General features: G+C 39.8%; 1 protein-coding gene across 1 annotated transcript in view; it reads right to left on the reverse strand.

Moving 5' to 3' along the window:
* ptprh (protein tyrosine phosphatase receptor type H) overlaps positions 1–16,316 on the reverse strand; it is a 28,304-nt gene extending 11,988 nt beyond the window's left edge. The window contains exons 1-10 of the mRNA XM_048234028.1: positions 16,064–16,316; positions 10,890–10,995; positions 10,105–10,377; positions 7,890–8,034; positions 7,760–7,845; positions 6,115–6,387; positions 5,424–5,696; positions 1,260–1,526; positions 432–662; positions 28–285 (exon numbers count right to left, since the gene is read on the reverse strand). Of these exons, the coding sequence (XP_048089985.1) occupies positions 28–285; positions 432–662; positions 1,260–1,526; positions 5,424–5,696; positions 6,115–6,387; positions 7,760–7,845; positions 7,890–8,034; positions 10,105–10,377; positions 10,890–10,995; positions 16,064–16,111 (1,960 nt within the window). The 5' untranslated portion in view covers positions 16,112–16,316. The remainder of the gene's footprint in view (positions 1–27; positions 286–431; positions 663–1,259; positions 1,527–5,423; positions 5,697–6,114; positions 6,388–7,759; positions 7,846–7,889; positions 8,035–10,104; positions 10,378–10,889; positions 10,996–16,063) is intronic.
* Between the last annotated feature and the right edge of the window lie 2,079 nt (positions 16,317–18,395).

The following is an 18,395-nucleotide window of genomic DNA, read 5'->3' on the forward strand; positions in this document are numbered from 1 at the left end:
AAACAATTGCTCATTGCAAATTCTTACTTGATTGAGTTTGACAGCTGCTGAATAATTGAGTTAAACCCCTCGTGGCTCCAGAGAGTGTTGTGATGCTGATGCTGTAGATCTTTGCAGGCTGCAGTCCAGCCACTATCAGTTCTAGTGTTCCTGATACATTTGAACTTTTCCCACTCACATTCACTTCCACTGCAGTCCACACACCATCTGGTTCCCCCCACTTCAGACTCAGAGAGTAGTCTCTACCGTCACATATTAAATTTTGCACTAATGGAGGAACTGTAACTGTAACAGAAATCACAGAGGGATTTTAATAAAGGTAAATGTTATCAAAAGAAATACCTGGGTATACATGCAATATTGGTTAAAAAGTTATCAAATTATTGTATATTGGATTGTATAGTTGTAGTGGGACTAGGAAAAGTACTCACCAAAAGTTAAATTGTGTGAGCACTGTGAGAGTTTCTCCTGACCCAACTCATAATACAGTGACACACTGTAAGTAGCCCCAGGGTAAAGGTTGGAGAAGGACACTTTGTTTCCCACCACAAGGCCATTCACTTCACTCCCATTATTAGCTGTTGCCGTGGTGAAGACCCCCTGAACCTCTGCCTCAATGGTGGAGTGGCTGACGGTCCACTCTGAGGCAGCACAGTTGATTGCTTGGAGATGAAGACAAGTGTTGTTTGCAACCCATTAAAACAATTGATAAATTAGAAACATAATCCAGTTCTGAAAAGGTAAAAATGATGTGCAGGTCAAATGTTAAATGTTTGACTGGGTACTGTAACATAGACAAATCAAATGAGGTATTGGAGCTATTATAAAAGTTATTGGTATTTTAAATAATCAGCTAAATAAGTTACACTCCTCCCTTCTGTCTTCCTGAAACACTGTGTTGATTTGCTGTAATTATGTCTCTGTCTGACCCACTTTGCTTGTGTTCCAGTTTTTAAGTGCAAATACAGAATGGAGAGCTAGAGCCATGCAGTACGGTACCAGACAGTAGATTTCAAGATGCAAGTAGACCCTGAGACTCACATATAGGCTTACATATCAACACTCCTGCATTGTGTGAGATCTAGAAGCTTTTGAAAACTCTGGAGAAATATCCTTTATTTACCCTCAGGCCCCATCAAATAATTTCTCCCATAAAACTGAACTACAATTTTTGGAAAGGACAAGACTTGGCAGGAGAATCTGTCTAGCCAAGTCACCATAATATGTTTCACAGGGATTTGAATCAGGAGGGGACTCACTTGTAACCTCTGAAAACTGAAATCCTTTGCTTCTCACTCCCTCAAACACAGTTAAGAGAGTGAAAGTGTACTCTGTCCCAGCAGAGAGAGATGAGACTGTGTGTTTCACTGTGGTCCCTGCATCTGATCCAGCGATGTCAACCTCTGCTCCATTGCTGTCTTTCAGTATGTAATTGTAGTTATTGTCATTGTTGACTTTGGTCCATTTCAACTGTAGGTGGGTCTCAGAGCGGGTGACCACATTTACCTGAGTAACATCAGAGGGAGCTGAAGGGAGGGCAGACAGAAAACACAGGTGGATGGTCAGGTCACAGCACACAACACTTACTCATGCCTGTAGCAAGACACCTGGCATGTTTGAAATAAATCAAATGGTTCGACAGATATGCGGCACACACACACACACACACACACACACACACACACACACACACACACACAAAGACACAGACAGATTTTCCTGCAATTTATAGATAGATGAAATCTTTTGAATGGGAGAGAAATTTAAAATTAATGTTTGGTTATGAATATAGCCTCAGTTCTCTGAAGGAGAACATGAGACATTAACAAATAGGAAGTTCCTGGATGAAATCCATGTATAAGGCTGTTCTGCAGTAGGTATACTGAAGCGATCCAATGGATCAGGTCCAGAGAGCCAATCAGGTTGTCACCAAAGTTCTCTCTCTCTGACGAATTCACTTGATGTCAACCAATGGGAACACATTAACACCTCACTGGCGACAATGGACTGGTCTTCACCATCAGAACTCATCACTGGGGTGCTTTGCACATAGTCGGCCAGGCACACTCTACACAGGCACGAGACTGGGAGAGCAAGGCATCACTCACAAAGCATACAGCTGAGATGCTGGTAGCTTTCTGCTGCAGGTTGATATTCTTGCATAAGCAGTAAACAGATAAAGCACACACGCCCGAACACAGCAACTTGGTCACACTCGCATGGGAGAGGCTGAGAGTGGGGCTTCCGTGTGTTAAGTGTACCACTGGGGTGTGTTGCAGGTGTGACAAGGTGATTTCACTTAGTTGCCGAAGTAATTAGGTGTCAGGTGAGTTAATGGCCAATCTCGTAGCACGCTACCCTTTAAATGCTTCCCGCACTTTCTTTGTGCAGCTTCCCTGCCTTTTGTCTTGTTCCCTATAGTCCCTGGGTGTTTGTTTCCACTGCCTTGGGCACTAGTTCTACCATGCCGCGAGTTGACTTAACGACACGGAGTAGCCAATAGCCATATTGAACACCGTGGATTGCCTGGGTGTGACTGTCACTGCTGTTTTGCCTCTGGTTTAATTTGATTAACTTATTTTAATTTGTTTGTTCTTTCGTTGCTTGTGACACTTTGTTTCCCCCCACAAGGCCGTTCACTTCACTCCCATTATTAGCTGTTGCCGTGGTGAAGACCCCCTGAACCTCTGCCTCAATGGTGGAGTGGCTGACAGTCCACTCTGAGGCAGTACAGTTGATTGTTCGTGTTTGTGGCTTATCGTGGGTCTCCGTCTCACTTCCTTTCGTCTGTGCTGCTGGGATTGTAGGCCTGAGAGGGGGTGCGAGTGTGTCTGACGCGGTGTGTGAGCCTTCGAGGATATTGTGCATCCTTATTTTCCCTCTCTATTTCTTGTGCTGGGGCAACTGGTATAGCTAGCTTAATACGGGTACATTTTACAGACTGAAATCGGTAGAGCAACTAATTTGTGGACTCGACGCTGTATGGTGGTGGGGTTAGTCAGCAGGGGTACCCCCTTCACGCGTTAGTGTGTTAATTCTAATTGCACCTGAAACACATATAGCACCTAGTTTGCAGTGTCAGATTTGCTGTGAGAGAGCACCGGGTGATAACTGCACTTTTGGGAGCACATAAGGTGAGTATACCCCTCCCATCAGCGTCATCATCCACATTAACGTTGTTTAAGACCTCCCATCAATAAATATGTATTGTTGCTTGTACCATCTGTTGTAGAAAATAAATTATATATTTTTATAAACTGTAGTATCTTAATGGTTCCTTGCTTTTCAGCTTCAGTCCTCAAATCTAAATAAAATATATTTATTTAAATTGCAGACCACGTCTCTGTCTTATCTGTGGGGTACCTCTGTTATTTAGTGTGACTGGGTGTAAACTGATTTGGGGCATTGTGCTGTGGTGATGACAAATGAACACTGGCGCTGTGGCTACTCGCACGCTTCGAGTTTGCACATCTGTAGCATGCCAAGCGGCACTGCAGTTTATGCTGCAGCAAGCCTCTGGCAGTGGTGAACACTGACGGTGCCAGTATCAGCTGTAGAACCCCCTCTGACCACTCTGGGCTTGTGCGTGTGTGTGTGCGTGTGCCGTGTGCCTGTGTCTCTGTGTGTGTTTGTGTGTGTGTGTGTGTGGAGGGGGGTGCATGTGTTGGCACAGACTGCTACTGGCTGGTGCATGGGGACTGGGGAGTGTGGGGGCTGCCGCACTCAGACCAAGGAGACCACCCTCCACTACTGTATGCCAGAGTGGAAGCCACCTCAAGCTTTGACTGACCAGGCTGGAGGACAAACTGGAGTGCTGCCATCGACTACTTTGGGACCAGTTCCTGGGCTTGGTTGCCGGCCCATGGAGGAGGCGGTGGAAGGGGCTCTGGGTGCGGTTGGGCTGGTGCAGATGAGGGCTTCGTTGGAATGGGCAAGTCTTGTAGGTTGTGCCTATGGACGATTGGGCTGCGGTGTGCGTCGCTGGAGCAGCTCAGCTTGCAGCTCAGGGATAGTGTGGAGCATTCATCACCCGCAGTGTGAAGTTGACAGCCCTCTTCAACTTCTGCTCAGGGCATCACCAAGGAGTCAGGCTTCCTCAGGAGTTCACCACAGTCACTGGAGGATCACTGCGGTGATCAGTGCCCAGCATTATTGCCCTATGCATGCGTAGGCATTCTCAGCCAAAGAAGGCCGTTATGTAGTAGGGCTTTGTCGGCACGGTAGGATTACCACTGCTCGATGGCCCTGTGGGGCAAGGTTGGCGACCATTGCCTCCTTGATGCAGGGAAGGTAGGTGTAGCCAAGCTGGTCCGCCTCACAGAGTCCACCGATGGGCCAAGTTCATGTAACTCTGAATTGGCATGGTGTGATTCAAAGAGTGGTGAATTTCATGGGCGAAATCTGGGAATGCAGGAAGTTAACGATCATGCTTTGTGGTGTGAGCCCTGTAAATGCAACCATCCATCCTGGTTTCAGCCACTAGTGGCAGTTCTGGCCAAGGGGATGTAAAGCATCTCAGTGGCACAATCCACACACCGTGGAACTCCTGGGAGAAACTAATCAGCCCTGGAGCTATCGTCAACACTAAGCCTGGCCGCACTTCCTCTTCTGTCTCACTGTCTGTGACAAAGACAGACATGATGCCGTTGCCAACCCCGAACATGTCCACTTGCAGCTCTTCAGTCTCGATGCCCAAGGCTCCAGATAGGTGTGTGGGTGAAGAGGGGGAGATAATTAAGATTGACACAATGTTTTCTAAACAAAGTATTGGGGGAGCCCATATGGTTGATTGACAGCCATCACTCACCCCACTTCCGTTTGCAGGGAATAAAACTCTCCTTACTGCCTATTACGTCATGCTAGAGTTGCAAAGGCTCCCACCTCCATCCCTGCTCCTCCATTTCACTATTAGCTCTAAGCTCTAAATTACCCCTCATCAAAAGGGGGTGTTAGTGGACATCACTCGCATGTGATCTCCACTATATTGGCATCCCAGGACCATATAGCGGAAAAACCTGATTGATAGCTCAGGAATTTATTTGCTTCAAACGCCAAATGCAACCTGTTTGTATTTGGGAAAGAGCTTTGCATTTAGATTGTAGAATGTAGAAGAAATTTTGGATTAAAAACAACATAAATTTTTAAATGGAGGAGTTCACACAGATTAAAGACAGTGATGAGTGACACAAATGACTATTTCCAAATCCATATACCGTAAAAACTTGAGTGATAGCTCAGGTTTTTATTTGCTTCAAACGCCAAACGCAACGTGAAATATTCGGGATAGGTGTCTAATATGAATAAAAAAATAGGTCTACATAATTAAAATATCTACTTTGTTTTTGTGTGGTGATGACCCTAATGAATTTCATAGATCATAGACCCTAATGTATTTCATAGGAAGTGAACATGAGGGAACATACCTGTTACTGCTGAGAAGGGAAATCCTGTGCTGTTTACTCCCTTAAACTCAGTGAAGAGAGTGAAAGAGTAGTTTGTCCCAGCAGAGAGAGATGAGACTTTGTATTCCACGTAGCTGAGTGCATCTGACCCATCAATGATGCTGGACTCTTCTCCTCCATTGTTGTTTCTCAGTTTGTAATCGTAGCTGTTGTTGTTGTTGACTTTATCCCACTTTAGCCATAGTTCTGTCTCAGTTTGGTTTAGCACCTCTACCTTATTGACATTAGATGGAGCTAAAGGAGGAACAATAGAAAGGGGGGGGGGCAAAAATAAACTCAGATGATTTGATTGTCACTTAAAGAGAGAGCTTTGCATTTAGATTGAAGAATGTAGAAATTTTGGATTAAAAACAACATAAATATTGAGGAATTTAAAAATGGAGTTCACGCAGATTAAAGACAGTGATGAGTGACACAAATGACTATTTCCAAATCCATATACCGTAAAAACTTGAGTGATAGCTCAGGTTTTTATTTACTTCAAACGCCAAACGCAACCTGAAATATTCTGGATAGGTGTCTAATATGAATAAAAAAATAGGTCTACATAATTAAAATATCTACTTTGTTTTTGTGTGGTGATGACCCTAATGTATTTCATAGATCATAGACCCTAATGTATTTCATAGGAAGTGAACATGAGGGAACATGCCTGTTACTGCTGAGAAGGGAAATCCTGTGCTGTTTACTCCCTTAAACTCAGTGAAGAGAGTGAAAGAGTAGTTTGTCCCAGCAGAGAGAGATGATACTTTGTATTCCACGTAGCTGAGTGTATCTGACCCATCAATGATGCTGGACTCTTCTCCTCCATTGTTGTTTCTCAGTTTGTAATTGTAGCTGTTGTTGTTGTTGACTTTATCCCACTTCAGCCATAGTTCTGTCTCAGTTTGGTTTAGCACCTCTACCTTATTGACATTAGATGGAGCTAAAGGAGGAACAATAGAAAAGGGATGGGGGGGCAAAAATAAACTCAGATGATTTGATTGCAGGGGCGCAGGAGATATTTTGAAAGTGAGGGGGACCAAATTGTGAACACAAACCCAAAGTGAGATTAGATTTCCAGATATCGGATCGGCACCTCTGGCCCACTTTCGACCATCATTTTTTAAACTTGCCAGAATATTAAGATAATACCATTGATTGTTTTCAAAATATTTTTTGATAAAAATTGTGAAAACTGTGAGATGAGCACAACGCCAGATCTGCCCTCAGACCAGCTTCTTCCTATGCGCAATTCTACTTTTATGTATTTTTTTTAGATTTATTTCACACTACTTTGGCCAATGGTAGAATACTGGTCACTACTTGGGCCAATGGTAGAAAAAAGCAACATGGGATTTTATGAAGCCATGAATGAATCTTCATGCCTATCCAAACATAGACTACATGATCAAATAGCCTAGTTAGGCCTACTTAAATTGTCTGGTGTAAACCAAATCAACTCTCCACTGTGTGTTTGAAGTTAATATTTATGCAATGTTAGAACTTAACAAGTGTTGGCTTAACAAGTTACCAGTCCAGAACACACAGAAAATTGCAACAGAAAGTTGCCTTTATAATCAACTATTTGTTCCAACAGCATTTAAACAAAGCATTTATAAAATTGAAGAAAAAAATACATAAGAAGTAAAATAAAATACTGTTACTGTAGTAACTGTATCACATTATCCCAAGCTTCAAAGAGCTCCCCACATTTGTGACAGGCAGACGTGACACCGCTAAATTCTCAGCTTGTTTATACCCCACACTGAAGCATAAGAACGCATGGGCCCCACATCACTCTCTGGGATTTATGCACCAAGGTAACTGAAGTACCCAATTTGTGTCTTGAAATTATGTTTGAAATAAATGTCTTAGAACAAAAACGTTGATAGACTTGTATTTTATAGTTAGGCTAGTGAAAACGAATTGATATGTATAGGCTAGTTGAGTTTGTTATCATAAACATAACAGCTAACGTCATGTTGAGCAGGAGGAGTTGAGCACTAGGCTACCATAAATCCTCAAATTATGCCCGGGATTGATTCTATTTATAGCAGGACAAATAAAGGCAGGTTCCCATATACAAGACGGGGTAACACTTGCCTACCATACCAACAATTGCCATCAGTCCACTAGAAGACATTGTTTCGATTTAAGTCAATGAAATAACACCTCTAAGGTGTCTAATATGAATAAAAAAATAGTTCTACATAATTAAAATATCTACTTTGTTTTTGTGTGGTGATGACCCAAATGTATTTCATAGATCATAGACCCTAATGTATTTCATAGGAAGTGAACATGAGGAAACATGCCTGTTACTGCTGAGAAGGGAAATCCTGTGCTGTTCACTCCATTAAACTCAGTGAAGAGAGTGAAAGAGTAGTTTGTCCCAGCAGAGAGAGATGATACTTTGTATTCCACGTAGCTGAGTTTGTATCTGACCCATCAATGATGCTGGACTCTTCTCCTCCATTGTTGTTTCTCAGTTTGTAATTGTAGCTGTTGTTGTTGTTGACTTTATCCCACTTCAGCCATAGTTCTGTCTCAGTTTGGTTTAGCACCTCTACCTTATTGACATTAGATGGAGCTAAAGGAGGAACAATAGAAAAGGGATGGGGGGCAAAAATAAACTCAGATGATTTGATTGCAGGGGCGCAGGAGATATTTTGAAAGTGAGGGGGACCAAATTGTGAACACAAACCCAAAGTGAGATTAGATTTCCAGATATCGGATCGGCACCTCTGGCCCACTTTCGACCATCATTTTTTAAACTTGCCAGAATATTAAGATAATACCATTGATTGTTTTAAAAAATTTTTTTGATAAAAATTGTGAAAAACTGTGAGATGAGCACAACGCCAGATCTGCCCTCAGACCAGCTTCTTCCTATCATAATTCTACTTTTATGTATTTTTTTTTTTAGATTTATTTCACACTACTTTGGCCAATGGTAGAATACTGGTCACTACTTGGGCCAATGGTAGAAAAAAGCAACATGGGATTTTATGAAGCCATGAATGAATCTTCATGCCTATCAAACATAGACTACATGATCAAATAGCCTAGTTAGGCCTACTTAAATTGTCTGGTGTAAACCAAATCAACTCTCCACTGTGTGTTTGCAGTTAATATTTATGCAATGTTAGAACTTAACAAGTGTTGGCTTAACAAGTTACCAGTCAGAACACACAGAAAATTGCAACAGAAAGTTGCCTTTATAATCAACTATTTGTTCCAACAGCATTTTAAACAAAGCATTTATAAAAAAAAATAAAAAATACATAAGTAAAGTAAAATAAAATACTGTTACTGTAGTAACTGTATCACATTATCCCAAGTTTCAAAGAGCTCCCCACATTTGTGACAGGCAGAGGTGACACCGCTAAATTCTCAGCTTGTTTATACCCCACACTGACGCATAAGGGCCTTTAGGCCCATCACTCTGGGGTGTGGTAGCCTACTCTCTGGGATTTATGCACCAAGGTAACTGAAGTACCCAATTTGTGTCTTGAAATTATGTTTGAAATAAATGTCTTAGAACAAAAGCGTTGATAGACTTGTATTTTTATAGTTAGGCTAGTGAAAATAGAATTGATATGTATAGGCTAGTTGAGTTTGTTATCATAAACATAACAGCTAACGTCATGTTGAGCAGGAGGAGTTGAGCACTAGGCTACCATAAATCCTCAAATTATGCCGGGATTGATTCTATTTATAGCAGGACAAATAAAGGCAGGTTCCCATATACAAGGCGGGGTAACACTTGCCTACCATACCAACAATTGCCATCAGTCCACTAGAAGACATTGTTTGATTTAAGTCAATTTCTTAACACCTCTTCTTAATATTTTTATTATATGTTGTTGTATTATGTTGGTTGGATTAATAGCCTACCGTTGGCAAAGAAAAGACGTTTCCCTACCATGGGTCTCCAACACACATTCTCAAGCTCATTCTCTTGCTGCCCCTTTCGAGCTAATTGCCAGAGGCTGAAGCCTACTACATTTAAACACAATTGTTGAGACTCAAGGCATTCCAGCCTACGAATTTGATAAAAAAAGTACTAAATCATGCATAATTAAACAATAACTCAATCTAGGCTACTTGGCTACGCAAAAAGGTTTCCATTACAGTTTTACAGTTAGCGCAAATCCTATATGTTATTATTTATTTAGCGTACCTATAAGGCTTTTTTTTCCTTATCAAAAGAGAGGGGGACAACGACTGTCTCTTCAGCACTGCGGGGGACATATCCCCCATGTCCCCCGTGCCTCCTGTGCCCCTGTTTGATTGTCACTTAAAGAGAGAGCTTTGCATTTAGATTGTACAATGTAGAAATTTTGGATTAAAAACAACATAAATATTGAGGAATTTAAAAATGGAGGAGTTCACACAGATTAAAGACAGTGATGAGTAACACAAATTGCTATTTTCAAATCCATATACCATAAAAACTTGAGTGAAAGCTTAGGTTTTTTATTTGCTTCAAATACCTAACACAACCTGAAATATTTGGGATAGGTGTCTAATATGAATAAAAAAATAGTTCTACATAATTAAAATATCTACTTTGTTTTTGTGTGGTGATGACCCAAATGTATTTCATAGATCATAGACCCTAATGTATTTCATAGGAAGTGAACATGAGGAAACATGCCTGTTACTGCTGAGAAGGGAAATCCTGTGCTGTTCACTCCATCAAAGACAGTGAAGAGAGTGAAAGAGTAGTTTGTCCCAGCAGAGAGAGATGAGACTTTGTATTCCACGTGTTTGTTTGTATCTGATCCAGAGATGATGCTGGACTCTTCTCCTCCATTGTTGTTTCTCAGTTTGTAATCGTAGCTGTTGTTGTTGTTGACTTTATCCCACTTCAGCCATAGTTCTGTCTCAGTTTGGTTTAGCACCTCTACCTTATTGACATTAGATGGAGCTAAAGGAAGAACAATAGAAAAGGGGGGGGGGCAAAATAAACTCAGATGATTTGATGGTCACACCAAGAGAGACCTTTGCATTTAGTGTTCACGCAGATTAAAGACAGTGATGAGTGACACAAACTACTACTTTCAAATCCATGTACTGTACAAACTTGAGTGATAGCTCAGGTTTTTATTTGCTTCAAACGCCAAACTGAACTTGCTTATATTTGGGACAGGCATCTGTCAGGCCTTTAATTCATTTCATATAAAACTTTTGCTCAGGAAAGACTGGATCAAAATGATGGTATAAATAATATGGACACTTATTCAGACTTTATGGACACCAAAGTCAAGGGGTCATCACTTTCTTTTGCCTCTCTTTACCATGCTGGTCAATCTGATATTTGTTTAGGAAACTGCACAAGTTGTGTTCAAATCAGAATTTGAGCAGTGATGACAACATTTTTGACAGAAAAAGAAATAATAAGAGGAATAATCTGGAATAGGAGGCAAATGGGAAACTCACGTGCTGGAGTTGTTGGCACAGCAGTGGTCGTTGTGATTGGATTTGCAGTTGGATTTTTAATTGATCCACTCTTTGGTGTAGCAACAGAGCTGGTGTTGGATTCACACTTGAAAAGGGATCAAGCATAATCATATGAAGACGATTATGAAACATACCATTACAAACTCCTAATTAGGTTGATTGGTCCAGATAAAGAAACATGAAAGACATCATCAGTGAGGTATGCTTAAAACTCCTTAATGGTTTTACTGCTGATCCTGAAGTTATGCTTCAGTTTAAAGGAATTATCCGGAGTAAAATGCACTTTAGATCAATTTACGGATGATTGGGAGTACATACGTTGAGTTGACATCAAAATCATGTCATTGGATGTGTTTTGAAAGTTGATTTTACTGTTTTTAGTCAAATCTCGTTAAGCGTGGAAGTGAGAAGGGCATATTATTTTGCCGCTACAAAACGCTATTTTTATACCTCTTCTACAGTTCCAAACAACATTGCACTTACGTGGTAGTGAGTAGAGGGTCCCTAAAGCCAAACCAAAGTATCCCGAGGTCTTTATGTGGTCGGATAGAGAGTCCAGAATGAATTTCATCAAGCCAGTACCTTTCCGGAAATGTTGCCAAATTTACAATTTCGTCGCCGTTTAAAAAAAAAAAAAAAACATAGTCCAGTATTTCTTTTAAAATTGAAATGAAGTTGTATGGACTGGACTATGTTTTTTTTTTTTTTTTTTAAACGGCGATGAAATTGTGAATTTCCAGATTTGACATGATTTTGATGTCAACTCAACGTATGTACTCCCAATCGTCCGTAAATTGACCTAAAGTGCATTTTACTCCGGATAATTCCTTTAATGATCACCTATGCTCTTCACTGCTGTCTATTGTAACTGATAATGTCCTCAGATCTTTCATAGGATTTCATTCATATTCAGTATGCCTGTTTAAGTAAGCTATTTAAATCTGACCTTTTTTATTTATAGGGATAAACATAAAATCACGTCCTGATTGTTATAGTGCAAAAGAGCATAGTAACCTCATGGTTTCTACAAAGTTGAAATCAAATAAGTTGCCATCAGGGAAAAGGATCTTAATCTGGCAAACCTTTCTTTACCTACCAGATTCAGTTTGTGTTAAATACTGTTGAACTGTGGCAAACTGCTGATATCTCACTCATGACAAATAACCATGTCATCCCATACATTTCATTACAGCTAGTCAAAATGTTGTAGACATTTTTATTGAATTTAATAGGCGATCCCAATGTTTGGAGGTTCAATATTCTAGGAAATACACTAGGAAAGAGGTGTATTTGCTTGAAGAGCTAGGTAATTTTTCTCAGCAGAAACCTCAAAATGACAATAAGATTGTTAAAAAAGACGTGTTTCATTTATTCTTTCATTTATTCTAATGATTCTTTATTCTAATTTATTCTATTCTTTATTTATTTATTCTATGTGTGACCAGATGGCCTTCCAGTCAGTGTCATGCCGGGCTCACACCGCCAAGTCTCTTCAGCACCCTTTGTTGGGCATGCACGGCAAAAACCTTGTCCATGGTGTTTGTCAACAGAAGCACATAGCCAACTCAAACAGCTTCAACGAGGCACGGCTGGCAGCCAATCATCGCCACCCACATCTGCCTCGCATTCACCCTCGTTTGTCCAAGCACAAAAGGAGCAGCGCTGTAGAGGACAAGGGAGTTCTGGGTTTTCTAACCACCACTCCAATATCTGTTTTTCACAGAAGGTGCCTAAACCGACGACCCCACAGATGACCAGAGCCCCGACTGGTCGAAGCATGCCTACAGTTGCGACCTCCAGTATCCCTTCTTTTCCCACAGTGGTGAGCCCCTCATCTGCACCTTGCCTGCCGAGCTGATTTCCCCCAAGTACCTTCTCCCCATGCACTGGAACACGACAAGGGGCCTTCACTTGCACACACCCAGCTACGCACAGTGTGGAACAAAATAAACACCCGCATTAAACTATTCTTTAACTATTACTCTTCTTTGCTTTTATTTGCTGTTACTTTTGTTTATGTAAAGTACATTGAATGACCTCTGTGTATAAAATGCGTTATATAAATAAACTTGACTTGGCAATTAACTGTTAATGAAAGAATTCAGTTCAATTTCAATTCAACAAATTTATTTACATGGCGCCATAACATGAATATGTACCGTATCTAGGCACTTAAAAACAGCCTAACTTGATCTTGTACCCCGAAAGCAAGCACTAAGATAACAGGAACCAACCTTGAACTGAACCATGGCTTCTAAAGTGTGGGCCGTGGGGGACTATCTGCATCATACACAGATCAGAGCAAACTGCATACATGCAACATGCGTGCATGTATACATACGTAAAAAATAGTATATACATGGTGTATACAAAATTAGTGGAGGATGAAAAATGGGAGAGCCAGCCCATTTCAAAATATGGGCATTCAAAGTAACAGTAGCAGAAGCGCATTCAGGGTATTTGGTTTTCTCTTATGGGAATGAGTAGAGAACTAGATCAATGATGGCATTCATTTGTATTATGGGTTATCAGGGTCCACACAATAAATGCAACATGAGTAGGTTATGTTGTCCGCAGGTCAGTATCGGAAACTATATCTTTTCTGGGTGATAGATTATCCTTCATATAACATATAATCAATTTAAAATCTTAATTAATTGTTCTTCATTGACTTCCTATAGCAACCAGAAATGAATTCAAGTCCTTCACTCTAGCCTCTTTTCTTCTCTTTTCATTCCTCATCGGTGGAATGATTTACTTAAGTCTACTTCAGTGCAGAGACCTTTTGAGGGGCAGGGGCTCGAATTAAAAAAAAAGGCACAACAATATACAAGAACAAAATGAGAATACCCCTGGCAAATATTGATTTAATGTTGATTTTCTCTTTATCAATATGCTTGTTCTGACTGAAAATGACACTGCCCTTGACGGATTAAGGTCTGAAGTCTGGCTGGGCCACTCTAAAATTTTGATATTGTTCTCTATTAACCATTCATTGCCTTGTTTGGCTGTATGTTTTGGATCATTGAGTGGTTTAATGGTCCAATGCCGCCTATTGGGGCAGGTCTCTAGGCACACTGCCTGGTCTTTTCCTCCAGAATCTTAATTTAGCTCCTTGTTTTAGTGTTACCATTTACTTTGATGAGGTCACAAGGTCCACCTGGTTAAAAAAAAAAGCCAGAGTCCAGACCTCAATCTGTCAAAAAGGTGAGCACAAGGCCAGAATGATGGCAAATAATTGTTCCTGCCTCAAAACCCGGATTTCTGTTAAAAAGGTGCAGTCTAGATCATTGTGGAGACATGGAGAGGGTTGGTAGTTCCTATACGAACGATTTTGAGAGCTGTGAATGCAAACACATGTTTCCATTGACTATTTAAAATGAATAATTTTAGACATGCCATTTTCATAGAAATGTTCAAAAAGATGAAAGCGTTTCTTTTTTTTAGTTCCATGTTTTGTCTTACAACCTTTTGGCATGTGGCAGTATAATTTCTCATCAACATTAAATCTATATTTGCAGGGGTATGAATAATTGTGTTCTTAACTACACATTACTTGTCTTTGTTGTATTGTTTTTGTTTGTTTGTTGTTGTGTTTTCCCCACTATGTAAAACGACCTTAAGGTATGATAAAGGTGCTATAGAAAATAAACGTATTATTATTATTATTATTATTATTATTATTATTATTATCTGTATGTCATCTATTTTAAATACTGAATTACCCTTGTTCAAACTAAATGTTGAGGAGAGTTGAGCTTTGGAGAAATACAGTTTTTTATGCCTTCTTAACTTCATTCTAGGATTTCAGGAATGACACTAACATGTGTATTAGAACTAACTTCTAGTTTAATTTGATACCCTGGTCGCCATCCAAGCCTTAGAATTTATCTCAATACACATGATACAGCAGATTAATCTCAATAGTGGAGTAACAGAGTGGACACGACATGAAACGGATTTGCCCATGTGGCCTAGTAGGTTACTAAATAACAGAGTAGGCCTATATGATTAGTTAGCTGCATAGTGGCCGAGTGGCCACTTTTACTGGTCAATTCAGTTTAAAATTATGCTTGTTAAAAAGCTTTTGCTGGCAAACATATACTTCAAAATGACACTACAAAAGGAGATAAATGTTACAGTTTATTTTTCAACATCAGCTAAATGGTTTTGGAAACAGACCTGTCTGTAGTGATCTTACCCCGCTCACCGTCTCTTGAAACAACAATAGCCTACTGTACAATGCGAGCATCTTGCAGGCAGGCAAAATTGCCGACGTCCTCACCTACAGTAGGCCTACCGGCAGCAGCGCAGGTAGACCAGGCTACCACCTTTACTTCTATATTACTTTTAAACATTTATTCTCTAATAATTGATTCACACGTTAATTTTTTTAATGTTTATGAGTAATTCTACGAAGCATTGATCATTTCAATGGCCACTCCTATTGGTCATTCCTAGGCAAAGGAGCAGGGACCCAGGCACCCATAGCGCCCCCCTCACACGTGCATGCTACTCTTTGATCTAATAGTAGCTTTGGGGTTTTCAAAAAAACGTCAAGACTCATCTGTTTACTTGTATTTAACTAATTAATTCTCACATAGTTTTGGTTTGTATATATGTATATAGTTGTTATTGTTAGGCCTATTCTGTAAAAAAAAAATGATGTTGGCTATATGACTTTACTTTATAAGCTTAATTTTTAAGGTTAAAGTTATGTTAATTTATATCATTGTAAGTCACTTCAAAAACGTCAGCTTAAAACTATAAGCATAAACAAATAAAAAGATACAATTAGCCTTGAAAGAATGAATGAATGAATGAATGTACATGCACATGTTAGGGTTATGGAATGAGGGTGTACATCATCAAATAATTTCAAAACTAAGCCGTGCTATAGACAGGTTACACACTTTCATTTCAGTTTTTAATACAAAGTCTGAATGGATTTTTAATGGATTATTATAAATGAACTTAATGGGTATAGTATGTACATGTTTCAAAAGCTGCCTTAGAATAAATGCCAGGACCGATACTAGTAATTATCTTAAATATGTAATGTTAGTGTGCTGTCATGATTGGAGTAGTTTCTTATGATCAGTGGTAATGCCATAATCAGCCATACAACATAATGGTAAGGAAAGGTTGCTTACCCAGAAATGAGCAGTACATAGACAGAGCAGCCACACCGTATTCCTCATGGTTAACACCACTTCTGTCCTGGTTCAGCTTACCCTCCTTCCTCTCTTTCTCTGATGTACTATCAACCCTAAAGAAATGATTATACAACTATTTAACACTAAACTTAGCTATGTCTACACAAGCCCTCAAGCCATCAGATTGAATAATGACCATGGGTATTGTTACTTCTCTTTTTTTATTTAGCCAGGGGAAACACAGCATATCAACCTTTGGCCTGGCCACGGACTTCCTTATTCTGTTCGTGTGTGTGTGTGTGTGTGTGTGTGTGTGTGTCGGTGTAGGTGTTCATCATTGGGGATCTTATATTCATGTAACTTACTAGCTCAAATGACTTGATATATTACCACACAAAATGATTCACATTTAACAGTGATTACCAAAAACCTGTGAAGTATGCGTGAAGTGTATTTGTATTTTTAATCCTCTGACAATCAGATTCTGACAGAATTGTTGTCTGAAATCAATACATAAATGACTTTACAACCATGAAAAAAAGATTCACAGTAATGAAGTCTAACCCAAGGCACTTTGACCTTGATTACTGGAAGCAATGAGGAAAAGTAGTCATTATCTACAACCCCAAATCAGAAATATTTGTGACGTGTAAAATGCAAATAAAAACAGAATGTGATATTTGATATATATTGGATGCCAGCATCATGTTTTAAAAAAAAAGTTGGGACAGGGAATGTTTACCACTGTGCTGCTTCACCTCTTTATTTAACAAAAGTCTGTAAATGTTTAGGAACTGAGAAGACCAGTTGCTAGAGTTTTGAGAATGAAATGTTGTCTCCTGAGTAATGATGATGCCCAGGAAGCAGAAGGAAAGTATTCCCGTGAGGGAAATTTGGTCTCTGCATTTATCCCAATCCGTGAATTAGTGAAACACACACAGCACACAGTGTACACACAGTGAGGTGAAGCACACAATAATTCCGGTGCAGTGAGCTGCCTGCATCAACAGCGGCGCTCGGGGAGCAGCGAGGGGGTCCTTGTGCTTTGCTCACTTTGCACTTCAGCCGTGCCTACACTGTAAAAAGTTTAACGTAAAATTTACAGCAACTTGCTGGCAGCAAATAACCAGCAAGTTGCTGTATTTCACTCTACAGTACACCTACTGTATATGAAATCACAGTACCTATGCCTGATACTGTAAATGCAAACTACAGTAGTACTACCAGTGTGTATACAGTATTGAATTGTCTACGATATTTTTTTTAATCACAGTACTTATGGATCATACTGTAACTTAGTACAGTAGTAATACCAGTGCTGTAATATTATATACAGTAATTTTGGGAAATTCATATCCTGCTTTATCTACAGCCAGGATAAATTTGACTAGGCCTAGGTATGGTTTAGGCTACACAAACTTGCATAAATAACCATTGACAACTTGTTATCAGTTTGAAAAGCAAGTACATTTATTCACTTTTTTCCGTTTAGAAATTCTCGTGTGCTGCATCCTAACGTTAGACCAACGGTTGCAGTCAGCCTGATCCACCACCAGTAGCAGAGTAAAGCAGCACCTAGCAGAAATAGAATAAAAAAAGATATACAGTGTTAGATAACAATTTTCAACTGAAACTGAAGGCTACTTACAAGTGAAACTTTAGAATAATCATTTATATATATACTGTATGTTTTTTGAGTTTCCTGTCAAAATGCCAGGCTGAAGATGGTGTTAGCATAACTCAGTTTCGCAAGGTATATTTAGCTGCTAACGTTAGCCAGCTGGGTGAGCTCATTGATGATAGATAAATGTACTGATTAAGATGAGTTAACGTTACATAAGTTAGCTGGTAGCAGCTAAACCTCCACGTTAACGTTAACCAGCAGCACATCTTCAGCCTAACATTGTGACAGTAACATACTAGGCCTAGCACTACTAGCGAATGTTTTATATAAATTATATGAATATAATAAACTGTAACTTACTGAGAACTAAGGTAGCAGCTAGGCCTAATATAAATGAGACTGCCAAAACGTTAACGTAACATAAAACATTAACGTTAATGCCACCTTCACAGCAACAGCAACTATGATAGCTAGCCTAACCTTACTTACCTAGTTGATCCAACAAGCATGGATGAGTTTGTAAGTTAGACAGTACAACGTACATAGACTGTACACATGCCCGAATTTAATGTAGTACAATTTCACAATGAAACATTAACGTTACATAAATAAATGCTTGCTTACCATTAAGGTGGAGCTGCGAACTTGACAGAGTGCTGAACACCGTTGGTCTGACTGACTGAACTGTTGCTCAAAATGATCTCC

The sequence above is a fragment of the Alosa alosa genome, chromosome 22 (genome assembly GCF_017589495.1).
Source record: "Alosa alosa isolate M-15738 ecotype Scorff River chromosome 22, AALO_Geno_1.1, whole genome shotgun sequence".
NCBI lineage: Eukaryota > Metazoa > Chordata > Actinopteri > Clupeiformes > Clupeidae > Alosa > Alosa alosa.